This window comes from Phallusia mammillata, chromosome 1 (genome assembly GCF_965637545.1).
Source record: "Phallusia mammillata chromosome 1, kaPhaMamm4.hap1.1, whole genome shotgun sequence".
In the NCBI taxonomy this organism is placed as follows: domain Eukaryota; kingdom Metazoa; phylum Chordata; class Ascidiacea; order Phlebobranchia; family Ascidiidae; genus Phallusia; species Phallusia mammillata.
In genome coordinates, this window is record NC_137252.1 from 9,830,220 (window position 1) to 9,855,536 (window position 25,317).

General features: G+C 35.6%; 7 protein-coding genes across 7 annotated transcripts; 3 read left to right on the forward strand and 4 right to left on the reverse strand.

Moving 5' to 3' along the window:
* The first annotated feature begins 114 nt into the window (after positions 1 to 114).
* Positions 115 to 2,685, forward strand: LOC145215118 (BRISC and BRCA1-A complex member 1-like). Its single transcript, XM_080083773.1, has 5 exons — positions 115 to 752; positions 1,098 to 1,283; positions 1,527 to 1,784; positions 2,189 to 2,275; positions 2,333 to 2,685. The coding sequence occupies exons 1-5, from the start codon at positions 420 to 422 to the stop codon at positions 2,507 to 2,509; spliced, it is 1,041 nt and encodes a 346-aa protein (XP_079939899.1). The 5' UTR covers positions 115 to 419; the 3' UTR covers positions 2,510 to 2,685.
* Positions 2,686 to 2,777: 92 nt separating this feature from the next.
* LOC145215108 (centriolar and ciliogenesis-associated protein HYLS1-like) lies at positions 2,778 to 9,282 on the reverse strand. Its single transcript, XM_080083763.1, has 10 exons — positions 9,094 to 9,282; positions 8,800 to 8,886; positions 8,055 to 8,137; positions 7,749 to 7,844; positions 7,512 to 7,684; positions 4,224 to 4,389; positions 3,974 to 4,028; positions 3,657 to 3,720; positions 3,328 to 3,442; positions 2,778 to 2,997 (listed from the first exon to the last, which is right to left on the reverse strand). The coding sequence occupies exons 1-10, from the start codon at positions 9,191 to 9,193 to the stop codon at positions 2,866 to 2,868; spliced, it is 1,071 nt and encodes a 356-aa protein (XP_079939889.1). The 5' UTR covers positions 9,194 to 9,282; the 3' UTR covers positions 2,778 to 2,865.
* Positions 9,283 to 10,037: 755 nt separating this feature from the next.
* Positions 10,038 to 12,913, reverse strand: LOC145215126 (protein YIPF3-like). The gene is made up of 8 exons (XM_080083785.1): positions 12,743 to 12,913; positions 12,323 to 12,520; positions 12,014 to 12,166; positions 11,852 to 11,944; positions 11,510 to 11,641; positions 11,336 to 11,452; positions 10,946 to 11,069; positions 10,038 to 10,741 (listed from the first exon to the last, which is right to left on the reverse strand). Exons 1-8 carry the CDS (start codon positions 12,806 to 12,808, stop codon positions 10,599 to 10,601), a joined length of 1,026 nt encoding a protein of 341 aa, XP_079939911.1. The 5' UTR covers positions 12,809 to 12,913; the 3' UTR covers positions 10,038 to 10,598.
* Positions 12,914 to 14,486: 1,573 nt separating this feature from the next.
* LOC145239231 (U3 small nucleolar RNA-associated protein 6 homolog) lies at positions 14,487 to 17,723 on the reverse strand. Its single transcript, XM_080102531.1, has 7 exons — positions 17,635 to 17,723; positions 17,374 to 17,567; positions 17,135 to 17,258; positions 16,563 to 16,789; positions 16,030 to 16,280; positions 15,262 to 15,902; positions 14,487 to 14,821 (listed from the first exon to the last, which is right to left on the reverse strand). The coding sequence occupies exons 1-7, from the start codon at positions 17,719 to 17,721 to the stop codon at positions 14,525 to 14,527; spliced, it is 1,821 nt and encodes a 606-aa protein (XP_079958657.1). The 5' UTR covers positions 17,722 to 17,723; the 3' UTR covers positions 14,487 to 14,524.
* A 55-nt stretch (positions 17,724 to 17,778) lies between these two features.
* LOC145239240 (DNA replication complex GINS protein PSF3-like) lies at positions 17,779 to 20,072 on the reverse strand. Its single transcript, XM_080102542.1, has one exon. The coding sequence runs from the start codon at positions 18,942 to 18,944 to the stop codon at positions 18,324 to 18,326; it is 621 nt and encodes a 206-aa protein (XP_079958668.1). The 5' UTR covers positions 18,945 to 20,072; the 3' UTR covers positions 17,779 to 18,323.
* Positions 20,073 to 21,059: 987 nt separating this feature from the next.
* On the forward strand, positions 21,060 to 22,192 carry LOC145238698 (uncharacterized). The gene is made up of 2 exons (XM_080101944.1): positions 21,060 to 21,994; positions 22,108 to 22,192. Exon 1 carries the CDS (start codon positions 21,395 to 21,397, stop codon positions 21,992 to 21,994), a length of 600 nt encoding a protein of 199 aa, XP_079958070.1. The 5' UTR covers positions 21,060 to 21,394; the 3' UTR covers positions 22,108 to 22,192.
* A 946-nt stretch (positions 22,193 to 23,138) lies between these two features.
* LOC145237892 (transmembrane protein 179-like) lies at positions 23,139 to 25,090 on the forward strand. Its single transcript, XM_080100885.1, has 5 exons — positions 23,139 to 23,426; positions 23,764 to 23,914; positions 24,076 to 24,201; positions 24,261 to 24,345; positions 24,408 to 25,090. Exons 1-5 carry the CDS (start codon positions 23,300 to 23,302, stop codon positions 24,588 to 24,590), a joined length of 672 nt encoding a protein of 223 aa, XP_079957011.1. The 5' UTR covers positions 23,139 to 23,299; the 3' UTR covers positions 24,591 to 25,090.
* Positions 25,091 to 25,317: the final 227 nt, after the last annotated feature.

The following is a 25,317-nucleotide window of genomic DNA, read 5'->3' on the forward strand; positions in this document are numbered from 1 at the left end:
CTTTTTTAGGATCGTTTGTTGTGAGTTTTGTGACTGGAAGGTAGAATAAATTGGTTAGTGGTTACATAAAAAAAGATTATGCAGAAAAATACATTGCGGGCGCTGTGTAGAACTCAAATGTGTTCTTTAATTGGATGTAGTCAATTTGTCTTGTAATTTTTATGTGGTGAATGCACCAGCATTGCAAATTATGATTCAACTTTACTAATTTAAAAAAGTAGTTAGATGGGCACCTCTAAAATACGCTCTACTTTGCGAATGCTTTAAGAATGTTGATCTAGCCCTAACCATCAGTATGTTTTATTTGCATATTTTAGAGTGCCCCGGTTACATGCTGAGTGCTGTGTGTTTGTATTTGTATGCTTTTTTAACGAATGCTTTTTGCTTGTATATATTTGCATTCAACAACATTATAGGTCATGGCTAGCAACGATAACAGTGCAGACAGTACTATGAGTCCCCCGCCCTATTCTGCGGACTCATCAAGGCATCGAAGATCTCCACAGGAACATGATGAAGTTCTTGAACAAGATAAAGGAACCACTGAACCACAAACAACAGTTCAAAACACGAAAAATCTACCCCAAAATAAAGAATCACCCTCTCAAATTACTGTTGTTGATTCAAATGTTGAAGGACATCGATCTCCATCCCCAAGACCTGAACCTAAACCAAGAGTTGTTTTGAAACGGTTGTCATCGAGCAGTCAAGACAACATTCCTATACCGAAAGTCAACTGCCCTGAGAAAATAGTAAGCACAAAAATAAAATATATTTCTTTTTTGTTAAAACAATGGTAACACTACAAAAGAAGTTTCATCAAAACACAACTACCTGGAAGCTTGAGTCAAAACAACAGTGATTGTTCAAATGTTTGCAATAAAAATGTAAACTATTTTAAATTACATACATAACACCATTTAACCTTTGTGCAAAAAGGATCCTGTCTTATCTGCCATTATTTGTGGATAGTATCTAGTTTTCAATATATTATGCTTTGTGAAGATAAGTGCTTGAAAACTTTTAAATATTTGAACAGAATGTTGAAACAAACTTCTTTTGGTTTCTGTAAAGTAATCTTTCTTTTCTTTTTATAGATTCTGTGTGTGGACCACTCTAGTTCAATGTTTCTCAAGCATTTTCGTAAGACTGCACAAACAATAAAGCAAACATCACCAATTCAAGTGCTAAATGGAGCGATTCGTCAGTTTGTAATGACAAAGTCTTTAATTGACAAGCGCCATGAATACTCCCTATTCATGTTAAATGATAATGCTCAATTGGTATGTTCCATCTTCAGTTTTACTTTCTTGTACTGTTACATATTTTCAATAATCAACAACTTCTGACAGTATCATGATGTTGTCTCTTATATAATCTAAATACTCACACTGATACTCTAACACTTTGTCTAATCTAAAGTCTTTCTTACTTGCGCTGTCTTGTTTAAAATTGATCACAACTTTTTGCTTCATGTCAAGTCAAAAATGTGAAATCAAAAATGTGTTTTTGTTTTACATGTATAGATTTCTGACTTCAGCAATCAGGCCAATGACATTATGTTTATGATGCAAGACATTACCAATACAACCAAACCAAAGGAAAACCAGGATACAGAGGGTCAAAGCTCCGTTGATATTTCTCAGCTGTTTGATCAAATCGAAAATCATGTAACCCTTCCTGTTGTAAAGAATCCGTCTCAAACTCCACCACCCTATGTTGTACGCTTGATTTTTATTTACGGAAGATCACAATGTAAAATAGAGTTCCTAAATGGTCGGGAGGTAAGTGTGGCAACCCTATACAGTTTTGCCACATCAAAAACCTAAATTTTTACCAACCTTCAATTGGCAAAATTTGGATTAACGTGGTGCAACCATATTTAACATTCAAGACAAAACAGTTTTTTGCTCTAGGCTTAAAATCTATTTACATTCATAACCTTAACTGTATGATATAAGTTGCATTTAAAGGTATTAACTACACCCAATGGTGGGATTCAGTCGGTGTGCACCGGTTTGATAGAATCGTCTCACGAAATTTTAGGAGATTAGCTAACCGGTTAGCATTACTGGTTACTGTCAACGGACTTTTTGTAACAGAATCGGCTGAAAAATATGACTTTTGTGAAAGAACTGACTGATAAAAAGTTTCAATCCCACCACTGACAACACCTTTATACTTTAAGAGTTACCAGAAGCTTGTAAAAAGCCCTTACTTTTTCATGGACTCCATATACATACATGAAGAGCCATCAGAAGACAACAAAGTGACTGTAAGTATATAATCAATACATAATTTGCTCAGAAACCAACCCATCCGTTTTTTTTAGGATGTCTTTACTGGTCTTTGCGAGTTAGACGCCAATGGAAATTCTTACATTTTAGAAGTTGGATTAGACAGCAGTATGTCTGTACTGTACAATGCTCTTGCTAAATTGCTTGCTCATCCATTACAAAGGCAACGACAACCAGTGAATTTCAACTACGACATACTCAGTTTGGAGTAACAATGTCATTTTTGATGCAGTTGTGTAGGTTTATAACTTACATACATATTTTTGTGCAGTGTGCACAGACTGATTTGCAAATGCGCAATTTTGGTTTTGTGTTTATACACTGGACAACATTTAAGCACTTGTTTTAACAATCTGTTGTATGTCTGTCTTGAAGACTGTGTATTTGTTTATCTTTTGAAGCAAGCAGCAAGTTAATGTTGGTGGTATGTTTGACACAACATATGCTACACAAATGAGAAATAAAAATTGTTGCTGCAAATCTATGAAAACAGTTTATTGGAAAAATGCACAACAACAGTTTTAAACAGAGCAAATAAATTCTAGTAGATAAAATATTCTGCATAAAATTAGTACACATCAAAAGCTGTAGGAACTGGAAGTCCTCTTTCCATTGCATGTCTAACCTCCCAGCGAAGAGCAGAACGCTTTTTACTGGTTGGTACAACATATGTGTTGGGCACATACACTCTTTGAGGTTTCTGCAAGCATAAGTAGAATTACTGAGAGCAGTCCACAAAAGTACAAAAAAAAAAATTTTCTATTTTGGGGCCCTGTGGGTAAACCACTGGGTCATTTGGGTCAAACTTTAGTAGCAGCAACTTTGGATAACTCACTAACATGTGTGTAAATTTGAATAAGTTTAGAGCACTCTTTATTGACCAAACCAGTGTTTGACAGAATTATTTTTTAAAGAGGCGAAAGATATTAACATAATGTAGAGCTCAGTCATTCTACTTATCCAATCAAGCATTTTCCCCTGAAGCAGAAAGTGTAACAATAGCTTTGAAAATACACAGTTATATACATACCGGTGCAGGCTCTTCTTTGTACATCATTTGGGCTTTCACTTCCCATCGAAGTTCCTTATGGGACTTTTCTCCTGGTGCTTTCACATTAGTCCAGAAGTCCTTGTACTGGTGATACCTACACATTTCAATCAACTTGCAGATGTAATTTTATTACAGTTTTCAACAGTTCAGAGTTTACACATTTTAATTTGTGAAACCAGTACAGCAAGCAAATTGGAGAAAAAAAACTAAACACACTTTTCCAGGTAATGGTGTATATACAGGAAATTTATTCTGGTCATGACCCTTCTTTAAAGCTTCTAATAATACAACTGTCTGTAATATCATACCTGTTGACTGGATCAGTCTTTTTAATATTTCTGGTATGGGGATGACTTGTGTTTGGTCGTATATCTAGAAAAGAAGATCAACATCTTTAAAATATTCTCAAAAAAATTTTTTTTTTCATATTTACGAGCAGTTTGCAGCAAGTTTACGAACACAACAATGTTCTAAACAGCCTTTCACAGACTGTTTTATAAAAACAAATTTGTATTCAGAATGGGATAAATACTGCAAATGTTTTTATTGGCCAACCACTGTCTCATGTTATTTCTTGATTGTTAGTCAAGGCATACTTGGGGTATTAAAAAAGGCACATGCTTACATGATGGAGGTTGATCAGGGCTGACAAATGCTTCAAAGTTAACATCCTTCTTAAACTGCAAAAGAAAGAAAATGTGTTGTCACAAACCTTCTTTTACAACAGGAGAAAAAATATTGACACAATAATTGGTTTATTTCCACATTGCAGCAACAGTCCATCCTGGAAAAAGGATGTGTACAAGCACATTTCCTGTATTTAGTCAACTGCAAAGTAAAGATGTTTAATAACATAATCGTTCATTTTTATTCACCATTGGTCGAGCACTGTGCGGCCTTGGAGGAAGTTGAAGTTTTTGTGTGGGATGTAAGAGTCTTGGATCCGAGTCATCAACTGACAAGTTATTCATGCGATATGTGCCTTGCTGGTCTTTTATCAGGGATTCATCATAAATCCTTGGCGTTCCATCACTCTGTTTTCTAAGACAAAATATTCAAACATAGGTTATGGTTTTCACTTCTGTTAGCAGGTATGTTAAATGAAACATTTTTTCATATCCCATCGTAACGAGCCAGAACCCAAGTATTCGATACAAGCACCACAATTTTTTATGCTTGGCCAATGCTGACCAAAAAAGATCATTTTGGAATTAAAATATGCTTTGAACTATTCCACCCATACGCAACATGAGTAATGGGAAGAAATGAGGAAATAAAACAAGTGTTTTAAACTAGAAGGGTGGCTTAGCACATATTGCCATTGCACATACACTATTACCTACTTTAAAACATTAATATATTTCCTACACTTATTTTATAATGAGACCATATTATCTACTGTCTTTATAACCTTGGTTGTTTCTGCAGGCAGAAACTCATGGGTCCCCACACATGCAAAGTTGTAAATAATGCATTTCAAGAGATAACTATGAGAAAAATTGTTGTTGTAAGGTAAAACACAGTGACTGGTACTGAGCATAAATAAATATGCTGTATGGACTACAAACTATTCAAATTTCATTCCATTCATCGAAATAGCATATTTATTTACGCTCGGTTCTGGTCACTGTGTTTTATCTGACAACAACAAACTTTCTCATAGTTATGAATAGTATATTCATTCCATTCACACAAGGTTTTTCTCTGTCTGAGAAAAAAGGCTAAACACAACAATCAGCTCCTTTTAATTGCGAATCGCACCTGATTGTAGGGGGTAGTGGGGTAAATGATAGTGCTACAGGGTAAAACAACAATCGACACCTATAAGCGGCACACTCCAGAAGCTGTCCAAATTTTATTCAATTCAGACATTGTTGGACCCATATTGGGGGCATTTTGGGGGCTAAATTGACCCATTTTGGGGGCTAGTGGGGTGAATGTTGGGGGCACAGGGTTGAACAAAATAATGGACAACTATAAATAGCACACTATAAACTGTTGAAATTTTATCCAATTCGGACATTGTTTAAAACATTCACCCATTTTGGGGGGCTAGAGAAGTAATATTGGGGCTACTGGGTTAAACACAACAATTGTCACCTATAAATGACAAATTCTACAAGATGTCCAAATTTCATCTAATTCCGACACCGTTTAAAAAACTCACCCATTTTAGGGGGTTAGTGGGGCAATTAATGGGGTTCTACATCCAAAAGTAAAAAATATGAAATTACAATGACCCAATCAACATTAACGTAAAATTTTATCCAAATCGGCCAATGTTTAAATTTCTGGCCACTAGAGGTGTTTTAGCAACATTTGTTAACACATCTGACGTCATAAGGCTGTTAACATAAAAAACTGACACCCCTCAGGACGTTTTGGTCATCGGTCGACCTTTGGAAAGATTGCGTAACCCAGTTTTGGCAGCAGCCCACTGTGTACAACAACTGCATGTGGTTAAATAGAAGTGTACTGTTCAAACGAAAACCACTCGCCTACGAGAATTTCGTTAACGCTGGGATACTTGAATACCACCAAATTATTGACAACAAATCGGAATATCAAACTTTCAATAAACTTTGCGAAATTTACGATTTGGCAAACACCAGTAAAAATCATTCTGACTACCAGTGTCTAATCGCGGCTATTCCCACTACATGGGAAACACACACCTCAAGTAAAATTTGCAGACAAACTTCCATAGAAAAAATATTGGAAGGTATACGCAACAAATTACCAAATAGCAAAAATGCATACCAGTTTTTCGCGTCAATAAACGTACAGCGGCCGACCAAACAAGAAAATAAATGGGAAGAGATTTTACAATGGGAACCGCTCGCCACTGAAAAATGGGAAGAAATGTACAAAAATCTATACGATTGCACAGTGGAAACAAAATTACGCTCCTTTCAAATTAAGATTAATCTTAGGGCTATTGTTCTAAACGATGCCCTTTTTGGCTTCGGGATTGCTGATGGCGATGAGTGCACTTTTTGCAGCGTGTGCAAAGAAACTATGTTACATCTATTTTGTGAATGTGTATATGTGCAGGCATACTGGGAGGATGTTAGTTCATGGATCGACAGTGTTCTAGGCTGCCGAATCATTTTAAATAATGGTATAAAGACGTTTGGACTTCATAATGAAAAATTTGATCAATATTTTTTGAAACTTGTAAATTGCATGCTTTTAAATGCCAGATTTGTCATCTACAGATGTAAACTACAAAAACTAAAACCAAAAGTAGACATGTTTTTGTATGAAGTAAAACGTTGCCAACGTAACGAAAAAATCATAGCAACGAAAAATGATAGTCTGTCTAAGTATAAATTAAAGTGGAATGCGCACTTGCGTTAATTGCCTTTGTGTTTGTTCGCTACTGTGTGTTCCTATGTTGTTATTTTGTCATTTCTATGTTTTATCGCCAATAAAAAAAAAAAAAAAAAAAAAAAAAAAAAAAAAAATAAGGCTGTTAACATCCCTCTAATTGGCATGTGCAAAAACACCCTCCCAGTAATGCACAAACACAAGTAGCATATTCTCTGTTACCTTTATTATACTGTTACTCCACAGAATTTTTTCGTTTGTGGTGCGCAGCAACATGCAAAAACGTTTTACATTTTGGGGGCTAGCGGGGTAAATACTGGGTTATTAACTCAAACGAAGCGGATGGCACATCTACATAACTATATCTACCATCTGCGAAAGTTTTATCCAAATCCACCAAAGATTTCATGCCAAAAGTGCATGGAAACGCTTCGGCAGAAAAAAGAAAAAAAGAAGAAAAAAACAGAGTGAAATCAAGATGTGTCCCCTTCAGGGAAGGGGACCCATAATTAGTTGCAGTTGTTACTTAAAAAGCATGGGAGTTTCTAATGGGCATTAGCTTGCCTCACATGTTGTGCAAAAGGGACTTTTAGAGTTCATAATAAGCAAAAAACCTACAGTGAAAATCAAAGTGTTTGTGACATCACAATACATTCAGCATGATTGACCGTGAACCGAGCATTAACATGAAATACTCGACCAAACAGAACTGCAATTTCAGCCCATCCCTATTATCTTTGTAGAACTTTCTTTTTGCAGTAACTTTCAAAAATGTTGTGGCCAAATATTACACAAAACTGTAACTGCTCTATATCAGTACTTTAATTTTTTACCTCAGTACTTTCCGTTTTCTGATAACCTTTCCTTTAGCCTGGACAGAACTGTCAACAGATTCTGTGTCAGATTCATGTTGAGATGAGTCTGTTATGAAATGGGAGGGAGTTTCTGGAGTGTCAACAGATTTTGGTCTGTACTGTTGAATTTGAGGCTGGGGTACATAGTTCTCCTGAAAAAAAATTCTTCTTTAATAAACTTAGGCTTCTTACAGCAATGTTATGACATAAACCAACCTTGTCAACAGTTGGGTATTGTGAGGAAATTTCAGATATTCTTGATGGTTCCTGGGTGTCTGTTGAATCTGATATCCTTACTGGTCTTGAAGGAACCTTAAAATGTACAAGGTATGTAAACATGTTTTGACAATACAATACTTTACAAGCTTGTTTTATTAGAGAGAAAAACATCAAGTTAATTTTTAATATTTGTGTCCTAATTTCAAACTTTTAACAAGCAGCACCGGAGTGGTAATCCTGGTTGCAAATGTTTGAATTATTATTTACTTTAGTGGACAATGACCACAAAAACATTTTACATACTTTCAGGTGTGGTTGGAAGCGATTCAAAGATGAATAGGGCATAGACGATCCAGATGTTTTGTTTCTGTCACTTTCACTAAAATCTGCAACATGTATGTATGTTTTAGGGTTCCTCTATTTCTGGACTTTTTCGTTTCTCGAGAAACGAGAAATTAAAAATTCATTTCTCGAGAATCTCGAGAGTCTCGAATTTTTTATTTAAGCCGATTTTCTAACAAAAACAAACACAAAAAAAACCATTGTACGTTTTTTCGCTTCTAGTAGCGATCGCAAGTAGTGATTCGCTAGCAAACCAGCAAAAAACAAAGCGACTGTTATATCTAACGCAACCAGGTGTGACTTCTGTTTGGGATAGGTGAAAGTTTAGTGGCAATCGTCCGTTAAAAATCGCTGTTTAGGAAGCAAAATAAGAAAGTAATGTGCCCAGTGCGTTCTAGAGGCGAGTTGAAACGAAAAATAATAAGAGGTGTCACAGTTACTTTTTGTTTATGACACGTGACATAATTTTTCTCAAGAAATTTTTATTTATTTCTCAAGAATCGAGACTAGATTTTTTCGAGATTTCTCGAGAAGGAACTCTAGTATGTTTGGAATTTGGTTTGTTGTAGACACAAAGAATGCTAAAAGATAACATCCTTATTGCAAAAATTATATGTGTGAACGTTTTGTAAAAGTCAGGTTAGTTTATCGCAAAACCAACAGATAGGTGTAACATAACCTTGTGGATTAGTCATAAATAATGCACCTGAATTTGAGCTTGGTGAAGAGACGCCAGTAAACCAAGAAGAACTTCCACTTAAAGATCTGTCGTGCTCAATCAGTCTGTGCAAATCTGAAAAAAAACAGAGTCAATTGATTGTACCTGGCTGTAAACTCTTCATACAAAACCCAAAATTTCAATTAAAGTTACAAATATAGCAAGCAATCTTAAAGATTCTTCACTCAATCATATGAAATAGTTTTTTTGTAATATATTTTATGCGCATTTTTCGAAAATTTTTACAGTTTAAGCACAAAGTCCAAACGAAAAGGCATTAACCTTTTTTGAACTGCTTCATCCGTGCTTCAGAAACATTTGCATATCCCAATGCAGCAAGTTGGCTCTTGATTTCATTATCACTGAACTCCAGAGAATCCATTTAAAATCTGATTATATCGTTTCTTTTAAATCTGATTATCTTGTTCCTAATTCCTATGTGTAAATCAAATCTTTCAAAGCAAGAACGTGCTGTTATTAACTGTGCAGAGCAAAGCAACGTTTTAAACTTACGTTTAATGGCCAGACAAAACAATGTCAGATATGAGATATTTTGATAATTATTACTTTAAGAGCGTTTGCGCCGTTACATTAGTAGACAACGATCTTAATTGTTTTAAAAACCTCACTTAGCTTAAGTTAATTTTAACTCGACACGAATAACATTAAAGTTTGTATATTTTTATGAGTAGATCGTTAAGTCAAAGCAGTTTCAAAACCTTCGTTTTCAAATCAACCCGCAAGCAGTTTCGTTCTGCATCAATGGTGTTCACCGTTGGTCAGTCAACCGCAACACGACTAGGGCAAGGCAAAATTATATATATTGGGGAGTAGTTATCAACAACTTTCAAACATTGGAAACCCATCACCCGGACAAAGTATAAGATTCAACTTCAGAAAAGTGTTTAAATCAAATCAATTTTGGAAGTTTAAAATACAGGCATGTTGATCGCCCAGAACTCTCAGGCAGAATTTTCTTGCAAAGCACGAGTAATTTTTTGCTTTGACATTTAATTAATAAAAAGATTCTGCTTTGTGGCCCTCTTGTGGCACACTATTTAACAAACAATCCTGTTCCTATGTCTTCTAACATTAAGCTTTTGCATTATCAGTTATCACACAATTGGCAACTAAAATTTGTTCTATTAAGCCGGTCCGCACAGGAAACCCGATTAGAATATTTCTAAGCATGATCAAGCTTGCATGCCTTTTTGTGTAAACCATAATGCTGTTAATGGATGTATTTTCTGCCTAGGCATACACAGCAAAGCATAAAGTTGTAAACAAGAAAATAGCGTGGTAAAAAGAGTATGATACATAACGCTCGATTGAAGCCTGTGACAAATCTTTACCTTTAATCGAAGCATGCCCCTAGGACACTGTGGCCTTTGTTGCTCACAAAATAAAATAAAACTCCAATAGCTTGCTCCAAATAAATGGATCACTCAGTATTTTGAAGTGAAAAAAGGGTTTTCAGTGGGAAAATCCCATTTGGACACCTACTACCAATAATTATAGTGCTGCTCATTTTATGCTACACCCAACAGAACTTGTCCAAGTGCAGTTGTGCAAAATCTTGCCAAATCAAAAGTCAAAACACACTTTATAATATATGTATACAGGGCTGTAGAAGCGAGCACCACACAGAGCTGTTACAACAACATAAAATAAAAACAAAAAATATTAACAACCAATGTGTACACTGCTACATGCAAATGTATTTTGTGGAGTCCTGCTTTATTGCAGGCATTTACCTATAGAGTATAAATAAAATAAAATCTGTTAACTCATGAGCTGTTTAATGAGTTGTTCTTGATTTCAAGTGAATTGTTAATTTTCAAGTGGGTAGCATCTCGAACAGCGCGCATAGAATCTTCTGAATCATGTTTCTTGATGGGTGTGTCAACCATCTCCAAAGAGTGTACAATTTCTGGTTAATTGATAGTGATATATTATTAATAGTACAATATAATGTGTGGGTGGTACAATATTTTTATGCACTAATGCCTATCATGGCTACAATATCCATAATTTGGTGAAACAATAATTTAAGTTTTTAAGTACAGTATCAGCATATGGTAAAAAGATTATACAACTGTTTTTATGCTGTTATATATTTCATAATTTACTATACCTTCTACAACATGGTGATAGGCAAAGTGAAGATATAAAAGAAACAACATGTGTAGTGAAGCAATGGCAACACATAGCAGAAGTCTTTGTGACTTTCCAACTGTCCGTGAAAGCAGCACAGTGATCTATAAATGGTTAAAATACAAAGACTTTAAGGAGTGTATTCAAAAACTAAACGGTTTAAATCCAGGCTATCTCCCCTAAAATTTTATATGCCAAGCAAAAAACATTTGTTAAAATAATAACATGTCAATAAAGATATATACATGATGAAAATCTAAGATATGTAATGTATGCATTCCATTTACTACATGGGCTCTGGACTGCATTGCTAAAGAACAGGGTGTTAGAGACCTGGTTTAGATGTACATTTACCAAGCAAACTACTCACCATTCTTGCAGCAGATGCCCCAGCAATAAGAGCCCAAAGGACATAAAAAGTTCCATGGGAATAATGTGTAAAATGTCCGAAGAGAAGAATCACACAATGGCTTATCATACCATAGCCCTAAAAAGTTGTCATGTCAAAATGAGCAAAACTTTCTTGCTACATTCATTGTCTTACCAATAACGTGAGACACTGCACAATACTAATGTAAGCATTGCATAGAAATGCTAGAAAGTACATAAAGCCTGAAACTCCAAACCAATAACCAAAACATATTCCAAAAGCTGTTCCCATTAAAGTCCCTTGTTGCTGCAAAACAGTAAACATGTAGATGCAGAAGAGGGGAGCAAAATGTGTTGCCAAACATGCAGTATATAAAAAAACAGGATTAGGCACAAAGTGTTGTTTACATCAGAAGTAAATATTGTTAGTAAAAACATAATAAATCATTAGGAGACTCTCTCTCCTACTTTTACATCTTTGCCACAAAAGTTTAGCACAATCAAATAGAAGTCTTACCAAAACAGTGCCAGACGTCTTCATGTTCATTAATAAAATGGCAATTAGTGTGAAAACTGTCATCAGCGGTCCATACAGCTCACTTGGTATTTTCTGCAATGCAATACTATTAGACATTCACATCACTAATGTTGTTGTTTTATATGGATTACAAAAATATACCTGAGCTGTGGATAAATTCTTCAATGGTACAAATGAGTAAGCACATCTCCAAAGTAGTGTTTTAGGATCAATGTCAAAATATGGTCGAAGTATGTCAATGTTTCCATAAACATCAATCATTTTTTTGGCCTGTTGTTGGCCACTCTGCCACATCTGAATTAATATAATTCACATACTGTAAAATGCTTTGTTGGCATTCAATACTGAAGCACTGTATGAAAAAGGCTATATTCATGAACCTGTAACACCATGCTCTTCAATTGTCTCCTCCCCAGAGTAAACAAGAGGAGTTTCAATTAATATTCTCACCTGATCAGCAACAACCTTTCCTAAGTTTCCACTAATGCCACCCATCATGCCAGAAGGATCCTGCTGCTCCTGACGGCGACTTCCATTGGTGTCCTTCATCCGGTGGTTGACATCCCCAACATCTTCAAAACTCGAGGTTGCAGATGAATCTTCCACATTACTCATGTCGATAATTGCAGTACTGGTTGGGTGGGACATCTGAAGAGGTGAACAAAATCACAAACCATGTGCAAGAATAAATCCAATAAAACTGAATGGTTTGTACAGCTCATAAATGCCTTCATTCAGAGTTGATGTAAATTGCAATATATTACAATCATTGTGAGAAATATGAATTGTTTGCGGTAATAGGCCTAAAGTTGAAAACACTTTTCACACAGCACACAAAAACTCAGAAATGCTACAAAGTTAATTTCTTACCGCTGGTCCAGTTGTTTGTTCATCACCACTGCTAAATCCACCCCATTCATCGCGATTAAAAGACATTGCCAGTTTGTAGAGGATGAATTTTAGATAAAACCTAATCCATTACTTTCAAATTTTCAATAATCCAAAAGGCGTTATTATAGGATTAACAAACAATCCTACAAACGAAAATGCAAATTACACATGCCGCAACCGCACTACTACAAAAACTGATGGCTACGCATTTAGCGTATATATTGCATTTAATTAAAAACCTGCAAAAGTTTGTATTTTTTTACCGCAAGCAACAAAGTACTAAATTTTAAAACAAATAATTAAGTTCATTAGCCAAAAGTCATCTCGTTGCATCAAAGTTTCGACGTAGGCAGTGTTTCGAAAAATATTTTTCATAAACATCACAAAACAAAAAAAGTATTTTATTGATTTACAGGTTAGATCAGTGGTTCCCAACCTTTTTGTAGTCACGGACCCCTTTTATAAATTTTATAGGTCCGCGGACCCCCAACATAATTTAGTCTTGTTATGATTTTCGTTTCCTGCATTATATATACATTATTATACTTTCGCTTTGGGGGCAGAATTTAATCAACCTTCACAGACCTTCAATCTCAATACATTTCTGTACTGTAGCAGTCAATGCAACAAAGAGATAAATTTTCTGGTGTACAAACGTAAACAAAGCACACTAATTGTTAATGTGTTTTGTGATGTCACAATGGATATAACAATCACAAGTTTTCCGGATCCAAGGATCTGCTAAATAGTTTGCACTCATATGCAGAATTGTAAAAACGGTTTGGGAACTTAAAAATATTGTACTGCTGGTAATGCTAACTACAAATGTTTGCCTCCACGGACCCCCTGAAACCATCTTACGGACCCCTTGGGGGTCCGCGAACCCCAGGTTGGGAACCACTGGGTTAGATGTTCCAGTAATTTGAATTCATGGTGTATTACTTTTAAACCTAAGCTGTTCCAAAATTTTATGTTCTTGAAAATTCATAATCGATTTTTTGTGTTCGTAGTTTGCATTTCAATAAGCGGCAAAAATACAGCATTGGCAAACTGTTCTACTTGTTCTTATATTTACCAAAAACTGCGAAATATTTTCTAATCTTCTACATTGGAGAAAACCAAGACCACTTAAATTAGGGGAAAACAACACATTTGAAAAGAAACTTGACTAAAAACCAACGGTATTTAAAAAAAACTGGCGCCTTCATGTTTTGTTGAAACCAGGGAGTCGAACCGGAACTGAACCCGAACCCGCGAACCGGTTTGAGCGGTTAATTTCATTAAACCCGAACCGCTAGTTGCGATTTTCCAAAAACCCGAACCGGAGTTGAACCCCATATTTTGTTTGGCGTTGGACCCGAACCGAACCAGTAAAAAATGCAGTCTGTTTTATAATTTGTGATTTTTTCAAAACAGCGCACTGACGAATACACGACATAACACTTATACGGCGTGTCAAAAATAGCAGTGCACGGGCAAAGTTCTTTTGGGGTTTGATATAGCCAGGTGGATGATGGGTAGAGTTAAATTGAATTAAATTTGAACCGGTTTAAAAACCGCAAACCGGTTCGGAACGGATAATTTGCCTGAACCAGAACCAGAACATATACATTTTTAAAAACCTGAACCGAACCCGAACCCTTAAAAACAAACCAAGTGAACCCGAACCGAACCTGAACCCATATGATAAGCAGTTCACTCCCTGGTTGAAACTACAACATCAGCATGTCCCAAACAAATTTATTAGCGCAATGAAAACGGTCACAAATTAAGCAAGGTATAATTTGCAACAAAACTTTCTGTCAACATGGGTGTGAGGGTCTTCATTGCTCGCCAGTATATTTTTCCTATCTTCACAGCTTCCATTCCACCAAGACTATGTTTGAGCTTAATGTATTCAATCCAGAGACTTGGATCATCTTTTCCATAGTCATCTATTGCACGTTCGTAAAACTTAGTTGCGACCTGCGGTGCATCTAAGCAATTGACCACATTAAGTACACTCCTATATTGCTTCAAAGTTGGTTTCTGAAGTGGTGGTATACTCTCAATAAAGACCTGTCACAAAAAAATAACATGAAAACATTATCAATAGAATTATGCTTTGTCCAAGTTACACAAAAGTCAATAAACATGACTTAGTACAAGTTGGTGCCATTAAAAAGGTAATGACAAATGCAGTGGTGGTCCACCTGCTGTGCAATTGTAATTAGTGCAATAAACCCCAAAAATAGGATGACCTGCCTTACTCAAAGGAGAAAAAATAGCAGTTAGAAAGTTGTCCAGCCCTACATCTTGCAATGCACCAAACATTCGTACATGCTTGTGCAAGCCTGCAGTTTTGGACAATGCTAAACTGAGAACCTTCCGACATTGCTAAACCAAGAACCTTTAGTAAACTTGCCATTCCAAAGGGTCATTAAAATAGCATACCTCAGACCAGAGTCTATGCACTTAATTCTGTAAAGAAAAAGCAGCTTAAAGTTACAACAACTCACCTTATAAAGTTGGTTAATACCCATACTTCCTGAAATCCATTTCCAGTACAATTCTTGACAATCAATGGTGTCATCTTTGCCACATTTTTTAATAATATGCTGCAAGATGTGCTTTGCCATGACCGAATCATTTGCAGATATAGCATGTTGCAACCACAGGGCCCCAAGTTTTTTCAGACAATCCATATTGGATGAACATACAATAAACTGTTGTAACAGTTCATGTTTGTTAATTTTATCAGGCTCAGATTCTGACACTAATAGAGATAAAGCTGTAAACTTTAACAGCAAAGCAATATTGTTTAGTCTTTTAAAGGCACTTTCTATGATTGTATATGCTTCATTTAATGTTCCATTCTGAACAAGATGTTCTGCAAAGGCAATGTATCTGTCAGGAGTAAGTTTTTCAAGTTCATGAGCCCTGTGTGCAACTTTGAAAAACATTGTTTTTCGCTGTTGACAAACTGATTTCCATTCATTGCTGGTAGTTGGTGGTTCTTTTATGTGTAGAGCGTGCAAGAAATCAAAGTATTCTCCCCACATTTCAGTTGAGTTCAGTCGTTCCACTGCTTTTTCAAATTCTTCGCAGCAGAGTCTCTCTTGTTTCACAAGCATGTTGAGCCCATCAGGAGAATTAAAATCTGCAAATTTAGGAAAGTTTTAACATGGTCAAAGCCCTACAGATGAATTTTCTGTAGTGGCCCAGTAAAACCAAACAATAGATTTAAACCAAAACACTTGATTCATAAAAAAATTAGGTTGTCTTACCGATTGCAGGTTGCAGATGTAGTTTTGCAATTGCAGCATAAACTTTGGCCTTTTCACTGTAATTTTCTTTTAGATCTTCCACAATTTCAGTGATGATTTTGGCCACACAGGATGTTTTGGACAAAAACAGTGAAGCTATATCCAACATGCGAATGTGAAAGTCAACATCATCAGGGATAGACTTAATTGCATTTTTGTAAACAATTTTGGCTGCCCCTCCATTCAAAAAAATTGCTTCGCTTGGCCCCAAACTTGAAAAGCAAAAGAATATTTTAATCAGTTGTATACATAACATACTAATTTTGTCTGCATAAAAATTAGCCTGCTCTTTTCACCGTAAAAAACTACTGTTTGTTTATGTACTCTAAGACTGGTTACAGTAATCTAATGTAACACAGAACACACATTGAAAAGTTTAAATGTAAAAAAAACTTCCAAATAGTGAGAGTACCTGTACTACTGTGTAGGTTTGTTATACAATCCAACATTTCATGCAATATGTGTTCCTAATTTTAACAAAATCTTCCACTCACTGGTTGTCATATTTTTCACCCCTTTCCCCTGATAAGACGTTCAGTCGGTTTCTAATTTTTTCCAAGTAAAGTAACTCAGCTCTGAAATATTCAAGCCAAACATATTGGCTCATCGGAAAATTCTTTAAGGCCTGAAGAAAGAGTGAACGAGAATCTTCTACTGAGTCACCACACTCAAGTTGCCACTTTGCAGCAAGTACCCAAATTTTGGGTTTGTTTCCGTGTACCTAAAAATGAAGTGCCCTTGTTACAAATATGTTTCATGACCAGGGATGAAATAATTGAATCATTTTGACAAACATAATATCAAAAACCATGTTTTTATTTGTTGCGCAAAAAAAGTTTTAAAACCACTACATAAACCAAACAACACTTTTACACCGCAAGTACATTTTTTAAAATAAGGACCTGTAGAATTGTATATTTTACTGTGCACTCCCCCACTAAGACAACCATTTTGTATAATTTATGAAGCTTTATAATATTATGTAAAAATAAACACAAGACACCAAAAAATAAAACTTGTAATTTTTTGCAACTTTTAAAATTGGGATACATAAACCCCATCTTACCTGTAATAATTTTGTACAAAGTTTACTAAGTTGAACTTTTTTCTTCCATTTAATGCAAAACTGAGCATGAGATAGCCATAGCTTCAAATCACTTGCCCATCGAAAAGTTGCTTGCTTAAATAATCTGTAACACAAAACTTGGTTTAGATGTTATTTGCAAACACTGTGCACATACATAACAGGTCAAAAAAGTCAGTCACAAAAGTTTTAGTTTACAGGTCAAAACAGCTAAGGAATACCTGTGAATTCGAGCAACTATAGCAAACTCTATTTCATCCTTTTTAAAGTAATAATTCTCCCTCTTTCGTCGCTTATGAATAAGATCCAAAAGGCTTACTTCATACTGAATGTATGATAGGAAATCTTTTTTGTCTTTGGTTCTCCGAACAAGTTTGTACTCATGGGTGGTGCGCTTTTTTATGATTGCTTTCACCTTGGCATAAAGTAAGTTAGCTGCTTATAAAACAAAAACTAAATATATATATAAAGCTTTTTCCAACCTCTTTGTTTGAAAACAAGTTGACTCTTTGCATTTGCTCCAATTCTGGGAGCATTTGTTCAGTCCAATGATGCACATTTTCAGCCATATTTGAAAGCTTTAATTAACACCTACTTGTATGATACTATTCATGTACTTTGGACAACTAGAAAATAGAACATAGCACAAAGATCAACAAGAATAAAGTAAGTAGGTTTGGTTGGCACAAATTTAAAAAAAAAGTTATATTGGGGATTAATCGTACAGGTTCTGGCAGTGGTATTAAAAAGTGACACAATAATTGACCAAGCATCAAATATGGATATACGGAGACAATTTCACTAATTTACATTTTGTCTGGAACTTTGATAATGGCATACTGATACCACATCACTCAATACAAAAATTTGCTCATGCATGACTTTGTTGAAAAAATGTAATTAATTTTGGACACAATAAACAGATAGCCATACACCAAACAACTTTACAAAATTAAGTGTACATTTACTATTCAAATATATATATACTTTTCCATATTAATGAACACATTCACTAAAAAACAACAGTGTCAAGCCAGATGGCTTAAAACTAACCTCAGTTGTATACTTTAATATGGAATAAAAACACATATAATATATTTTAAATTCAGAACTTAAACGAAGCATAAATTGGCAGTTTTCTTTTGCCTGGATGAAACTAAACATATTAATTTTAATCAACTGCATCTCTTTTCCGCTTGCGGTGGCGTGATACAAATTCTGATGTTTCAAGCTTTCTGCTTTGCCCAACTTCCCACTGATGAAAACTCTGCAGTGACTTCTGTCCAATGCGATATAGAGTTCGTTCAACTTCATCAAGACCATCCATGCGCTGAGAAGTGTCACAGCCTAGAGCATTGCTTGACCAATCCATTATCCTGCGAAAGCGATCGCTAAAGGCTAGAACCAAAGTTTTTGCTAATAAAATTGATTCCCCATGTTCTAATGTCAGAAGTTGTTGTCCGAATGAATAAAAATGAGGTCCTAGTTTGTGAAGGTCCACCACACTGGCATCGGCTTTTAAAATCTCCCTGTAAGTGCTCTTGTATGGTTTTGTGAAGTCAGTGGTGATAAATTTTCTCCTCGAATGGGCAAGACTGCCAGCAAGCCACAGTGGCAAATCCATTTTTGTTCCAACATCAATGTCCTTTTTATGTGTGCTTGGATCAAGAAAACCCAACCCTTTCACTGACACTTGAAATGAACTTGGAATCTTTTCACTGGACATCAATATGTCATCAATGCTTAAATAGTTTTCGGTCATGCCCCCACCAGGAGGACAAAACAAACTCATTGTTATGCTACAAACCGTTCTGCAATGTAAGACACATTTTTATCATTTGTCAACTGTTGATTCCATAGCATTTTGATAACGTTGTTCTATTTTGCCTGTTTTGAAACTAGTTTTCGAATAAACAACACATGCATTTGCGGCCATGTCATTAAACAAAAAAATCTTACTTGAAATGCAACAATTAGTTTGGTTGTACTTAAGAACACTATACAGTATACACGGACTTGCAGAGTAATTTAATCATAAACATAGAATACATTTTGCAGACATTTCAACAATCATTACCAATGCACTGATGATGACAACAGTGATTGTTGATAACAACTAAATTTCTGTCTAATTAACGCAATAAAACACCGAGCAAAACTTACTAAATACAGTGGTAAAATGAAATGCGTCTGGATTCATCTGCATAATTTTAAATGTTATGCATCACAAAAACTACCCATCAATATTTGTTGTGCTGCACTTTCTTCATTTGGTAAAATAGTTTCTTATTAAAAATTGCCTCTATAACGTATACGCAGGATACATGCAGAACGAGTTAAGGAATGGCTATGAATACAGTGTGGCACAAGAAAACATAGTTGAAAGTTGAAACTGTTCAACTATTATGTCATGTCTGACATCTGACATGTCATTTGTCACGTGCGTGGTGGGATAATAAGGCAGCACAAAAACTCCCACCTAATTGTAGGATTGCCAAATCGCAGCCCCGGTAGTATGACTCCATGTTTTTACATCCAAACGTTTGAAAGTTTGAGACAATTGATGACAAGCAAAACGTAAAAGACTGTACACCAGTTGTTCCCAAACTTTTTTCTTTTAAGGCGCATTTTAGAAAAAACAAAAATTATTTGGCGCACTTCGAACATTTGAATAAAACATATATTGACAAAGGCACTAACTATGAGGTCATAAAGCCGCTATACAGGTCATTCTCATAGTTAAATAGCCTAGTTGAACATCTCAGAGACGTGGAGCATGTTGGCCTAGTGGTCTAAGCACCTGGTACTGCTACTCTACTTGATTGATTTTAATTTCAATATTTTTTGCGGCACACCTAATGACATCTCGCGGCACACCAGAGTGCCGCGGCGCATGCATTGGGAACCACTGCTGTACACAAACAAGCACATCAAACCAAAGAACCCTAGTTCTTTGATCAAACACACAACATGGGACTTTTTAAACTCATGCTTTGGGAATATTTATCCTGAAACCTGCAACCGACCCGGTCGTAAAATTGTCTTGTTTTTTTAAATATTATTTTTTTAAACCGCATTTTGTTTGTGCAATCTGTTTTTGTCTTGTTGCATTCTTTTTTTAAATTTGGATTCGACAACATTATTTATTTTTCGCAGGCGTTTACTGACCTGAAATGAATACAAAAACAAACAAGCTTCGATTGTTATTATATTTAACCTGTTGTACCTTTGAGAGCAAATTTGAATACCGTGCCGGACTGTATTTTTTATATTTAGTCTGACCACCGTGAGATAAAAAACAGGGAGTCAAATCGGAATTGAACCCGCCACTTAACCCGACCCGTAAATTGCATTTTCTCTTTAACCCGAACCGAAGTTAAATCTCATATTTTGTTTGTTTTAAACCGGAACCAAATCAGTGAAACTGCAGCCTGTAGTATTTTTGTGATCGAAACCCCAAAACCGATGAATTTCAGAACAACGTAGAAAAGAATCCGTGAGATAAAACCTATAGGCTAAATCCAATGCACAGTCAAAATTAAGTGATAAGGCTGTTAGATAATGTGTTGAATCAAAATTTAGCAACAGGGGTTTAAACCGTAACGAGTCAATTTGAAAACTTTTCAGCTCATGTTGAGTTGGATGCATTCAAGCGGAACGTCGCACTGTTTCGGATTTTGCTGTATAGCACTTCTTTATGCAGCCACTTTCGGAACATGAATCAAGAACAGGTAAAACAGTTCTACCAAAGAATGTTGTTTAAAAATTTATAAAATGAGCCATAAAACGCCAAACACTTTGTCAGGCGTATTCGCGACTCTCAGCTAATTCCGAGATATTTTGTACCAATACTGCGTTTGACCATTTTTTATGAACACGAACATACTACAGTTCGGTTTAAAATTGGTGAATATTGATGCCGGATAATGCTAATAACCCCTGATTTAATTGAAAAGCATAATGGTGTAAACCGAGAACGATTTGAAATAAGTTAATAGTTTTCCCGCTTTAGGACCAGCATCCTGTGTTTGAAAGGGTTTCTAGAAAGCGAGGCCTGGCATTTTTGTTGTCGACAAAATGATTCGTAGCATTAAACGAATTGGACAATGTACATCCGCATTTCACAAGTTTTGTAAGAGAGTTTATTGTGGGAACATATCTAACTGGATGTTACCCAGAACCTAGTAAATTTTGCAATATAAGCAGGGGTATCTTAATCATGGCAACACCAAAAGCATCAGTATGCAGCATTTATTCACGTATCTTGTCGTACTGTTGGTCCTGGGATCCCAGTTATCCTACGGCAAGCTAAAGTCCAAAGTACCGTGGCCTGAAACGCAACATGCCTGGCAAGTTTCGGGTGACTACTGGTATGATAGCAAGTTAAAGAAAGTACCCGGGACGATTGGGCTGACTACTGGTATGACAGCTAAGACAGAGAAAGTACCTGTTACGATTGGGCTGGCTACTGGCATGACAGCTAAGACAGAGAAAGTACCTGCTACGATTGGGCTGGCTACTGGCATGACAGCTAAGACAAAAAAAGTACCTGGTACGATTGGGCTGGCTACTGGCATGACAGCTAAGACAAAGAAAGTACCTGGTACGATTGGGCTGGCTTCTGGCATGACAGCTAAGACAAAGAAAGTACCTGGTACGATTGGGCTGATTGCTGTTATGACAGCTAAGGCAAAGAAGTCTCGCACCTGGTATGATTTGACTGCTGACTATTGGTACGATAGCAAGGCCAAGGTTGATCATACTTGGTACGATAACAAGGCCAAGATTGACCATACGTGGTATGATTCTGCTGACTACTGGTACGACGTTCAGGAAACTTAGGTAAATATAACTTACAATGCTTAATGTGGCATTTACTCAACTAAATTAAATAGAATTGTAACAGTTTTTTTTTAATATATTGTTTTATTGAATAAAAGCCTTTTCTATTGCAGGCAACAAGAGTATACACTCAGAAAAAGACAATGAAAATAAAACAACGATTTTTATTTTCATGTTGATTTTGCTGCACAAATAAACGATTTGAAAAGACTTGACTTTGTTAAAGATTATTAGTCGTATTAGCAGATTATTTATACTGCAGATTTCCAAAAAAACAATGAGAGATGTGAAATGGTACAATTAATTTAGATAATGATGTTAATCAAGATGTTACAATTCCATTCAAAACACAAACAGGTAAACAATAATTGATTGAGTCTCTTTAGAGCAGTGGTTCTTAATCTTATACAGACCGCGTACCGCCTGACAACTTTCTAAATCGCTGCGTATACCACCTATCCTAAACCATGTTTAAATGGATAGACCAAGAAATAGGCCCATTTTCTCGTCTTGACTAGCATATTTAGTAATTTCAAAAGATTGTACAAGACAAGAGTTTTGCCCAAACCAGGGGCGATCAGTTGGGTCAGTTGTGTTGCGATTTTAGATCGGACTCAAATTAGGTAGCCTATCACAGAAAACTGCTCTCGTACCACCTGAAAAGTTCCTGCATACCACAGTTTGAGAACCACTGCTTTAGTGAGTTAAATTCCAAAAACGTAAATTTGTGTTATTTTCTAGTAATGCACACTAGTTAAGTTCAAAAGTACCACAAATTTATTTGTAAAATTGCATCCACCATTATTTTTTCCTAAAAACCAAAATACAAAAACGGCAACGCTGCATTAATACGTAGTAGTTAGGCAGTAGTTTCTGTAAAAAGGGGTAGAAGCTTCTCTCAAATACACAATCTACTATTCAGACAATAAAATAAAATGCGAACCAATCCAATGCTCGGGCGAGGGAGAAGAATTGGCCCAAACGAGGTGTTTAAGATTGATTTAGATTTAGAATGCTTTTACACTTACAAACCTTTACCCCCAACAACCCCAATTGGCCTAACTGTTTGTATTGTAATAGGTTTCGTAAGTAGATTTTTTAGATAATCCCAAAAAAGTGCTAATCCGAATGTGTTAACTTTGATTTTTATGGCCGTGCGGGAAAACCCCCTTGAAACCTTTATTTGTTTAGTATTTTTTGATTACATTAGCTGATTCAGCGCACGATTTATGCGATCGAATTTAATCAACTGTAAAGTTGTACAATAAATGTATACGCCCTAGATCAAAAACGCCGTTCATTGCAATGAATCCCAAACCAAAACTTTCGTTAATAATATGCATCATAACTTTGGTCTTGTCATTGTTTATTATAATCCCAATGAGTCTCAATTTAAAGGACTTTAAAGGACTGTGTCTTCTGTATGCCCAAGGTAAGGAAAAACTGTATTTCTTGAAATAAACAAAGTGAAATGGCCAAATCTAATACACTTGTCAAGTTACAATTGTGTTTTATTCCTTGAAAATATAGATTGTGACATAAGCTCTATGCCATGACCATTAGGCAATTGTGCACAAGACCATGGTCTTTATTTACACAAGTCAATCAACATTTTTTGTTACTCTTCTTTTTTATCATGACCATCTTAACTTTCAAGGGTATTTAATGCCTCCCTGCTATTAAAAATTAAATTTTAAAAATTTTAGCATGTTTATTTGTTGGCAAAAGTTGATAATGATTGATTGCTGTGGTGCATTTTATAATTACAGTAAACAGCTCAAATGTCACAGAAGGTGTTGATTTTCAATGGGGAAATAGCAGCAATTGTAATTTTATTCTGTACATGGGCTATTCTGCATTGGTAGCTTCACTTGTTTTACTTTGGCAAACTGCTGTGTTGGTCTGGAAAGAATATGACAGGTAATGTTTCGCATCATGAAGCAATTGGTTTAAATTGTAATTTTTGAATGAAATTTCAATGATTCATTACAGCAATTGTAAAATGTCCAGCTGAGAAAACAAAGACTAATACAAAAGCAGCTAAAAATGTACCTTTAAAAATATGTTTTTTTTCTTTGAAGGACGCCCTTTAGCTCATTCCTTGTATTTTGTGGAACTGGCATTATGACTCTCACCCTGTTAATTGCTTCTCTTCTGGCTACAGTTGGTTATTCCATGTGGTGTGACTGCTTTGATGATGCATCCATGTTAGTGTTTGTTGTTTTTTAAGCTGAAACACTGTCTTATCGAGCAATTCTTTTTGCAGGTGTGAAAATGTTGACCTTACTTGGTTGGAAGATAAATTTGGAGTCACTACGTCACATTTCTACTCCCATATGATGATAACTCAGGTTTAAAAGCATGAACTTTAACCCTATTTATGTATTTAATAATCCACATGCTTCTTTCACAGTTTGGTATTTGGGCAAGCTTATGCATGTGGTTTTTGGCACTGCTTATCTCATTTTGCAAAGTGAAGCATTACCATAACCATGAAGACTTACTACAAAATCTTGCTCATGAAAAAGAAAAACTGTTTTCATCCAACAAACGCTATGCTAGAGTCCATTTTGAAGAAAACCCTCCAACTGCATGAGATTATCTTGTTTAAAAATTATCTGTCAGTATTACAAAATCAATCAAAATAGCCTGAATTTAGAGAAAAGGCGGTGAAGGTCTGCAAAGCATTTGTCCTTGCCTCTATCAACTACCAATAAAGTAATCAAAAGGTTTTAAATGGGTCTACAACTGGCTATGCATTCTGAGTAAGTTTTTTGTGCATTTAGAATTAAACTAAATCTTGGTGATGTGAGGATCCAGTTAAAAGTTATTTGTGTTTTACCTATAATGAAGTTAATTTTATTTGCAATGTATATATGTGATGAGTACAAATTGTATCTGCATGTGTTTCACACATTTACACTCTTTTTGTTTTCATCTTTCAAATTGTGTATCAACTGCCAATATTATGATATATTCCATCCAGTACAAACTTCACGCAGTAAAACATCTTGTAGTTAAACTGATCTTTTCTAAACTGACCAGTATAGTTATACTTTTAAATATTAATGAAACTGTCGATAAAAATCACAGTAACAGACCTCAAGCTTAATCTTCTTCGTTTACGGTGAGATGTTTCTTTACTTTTTGCCAAGCCCAGGGCCGAGGGTCTATCCTTTTACCACCCTGGACTTGGGGGTCTCTCATGCTATATTTCGGGGCAAACCTCCAGCAGCCATGCTCAAGCTTAATGAACCTCCATGTCAACACAAACGTGCTAAAAATACCACAACTAAACTTTGTGCCTATTGAGAATGTCATAT

Coding starts and splice junctions, on each gene's coding strand:
- LOC145215118 (XM_080083773.1), top strand. CDS start 420: ATGGCTAGCAACGATAACAGTGCAGACAGTACTATGAGTCCCCCGCCC. Junction 1,284..1,526: donor TAAATGATAATGCTCAATTG/GTATGTTCCATC, acceptor TTACATGTATAG/ATTTCTGACTTCAGCAATCA. Junction 1,785..2,188: donor AGTTCCTAAATGGTCGGGAG/GTAAGTGTGGCA, acceptor TTATACTTTAAG/AGTTACCAGAAGCTTGTAAA.
- LOC145215108 (XM_080083763.1), bottom strand. CDS start 9,193: ATGGATTCTCTGGAGTTCAGTGATAATGAAATCAAGAGCCAACTTGCT. Junction 4,390..7,511: donor AGAAAACGGAAAGTACTGAG/GTAAAAAATTAA, acceptor ATTTTGTCTTAG/AAAACAGAGTGATGGAACGC. Junction 4,029..4,223: donor CGCACAGTGCTCGACCAATG/GTGAATAAAAAT, acceptor TTTCTTTTGCAG/TTTAAGAAGGATGTTAACTT.
- LOC145215126 (XM_080083785.1), bottom strand. CDS start 12,808: ATGTCTTTTAATCGCGATGAATGGGGTGGATTTAGCAGTGGTGATGAA. Junction 12,521..12,742: donor AACAAACAACTGGACCAGCG/GTAAGAAATTAA, acceptor TCACCTCTTCAG/ATGTCCCACCCAACCAGTAC. Junction 11,453..11,509: donor TGCAGTGTCTCACGTTATTG/GTAAGACAATGA, acceptor ACAACTTTTTAG/GGCTATGGTATGATAAGCCA.
- LOC145239231 (XM_080102531.1), bottom strand. CDS start 17,721: ATGGCTGAAAATGTGCATCATTGGACTGAACAAATGCTCCCAGAATTG. Junction 17,259..17,373: donor ATAGTTGCTCGAATTCACAG/GTATTCCTTAGC, acceptor TTTGTGTTACAG/ATTATTTAAGCAAGCAACTT. Junction 15,903..16,029: donor ACATCTGCAACCTGCAATCG/GTAAGACAACCT, acceptor CTAAATTTGCAG/ATTTTAATTCTCCTGATGGG.
- LOC145239240 (XM_080102542.1), bottom strand. CDS start 18,944: ATGAGTTTGTTTTGTCCTCCTGGTGGGGGCATGACCGAAAACTATTTA.
- LOC145238698 (XM_080101944.1), top strand. CDS start 21,395: ATGCAGCATTTATTCACGTATCTTGTCGTACTGTTGGTCCTGGGATCC.
- LOC145237892 (XM_080100885.1), top strand. CDS start 23,300: ATGAATCCCAAACCAAAACTTTCGTTAATAATATGCATCATAACTTTG. Junction 23,427..23,763: donor GTGTCTTCTGTATGCCCAAG/GTAAGGAAAAAC, acceptor TTATAATTACAG/TAAACAGCTCAAATGTCACA. Junction 24,202..24,260: donor TGCTTTGATGATGCATCCAT/GTTAGTGTTTGT, acceptor TTCTTTTTGCAG/GTGTGAAAATGTTGACCTTA.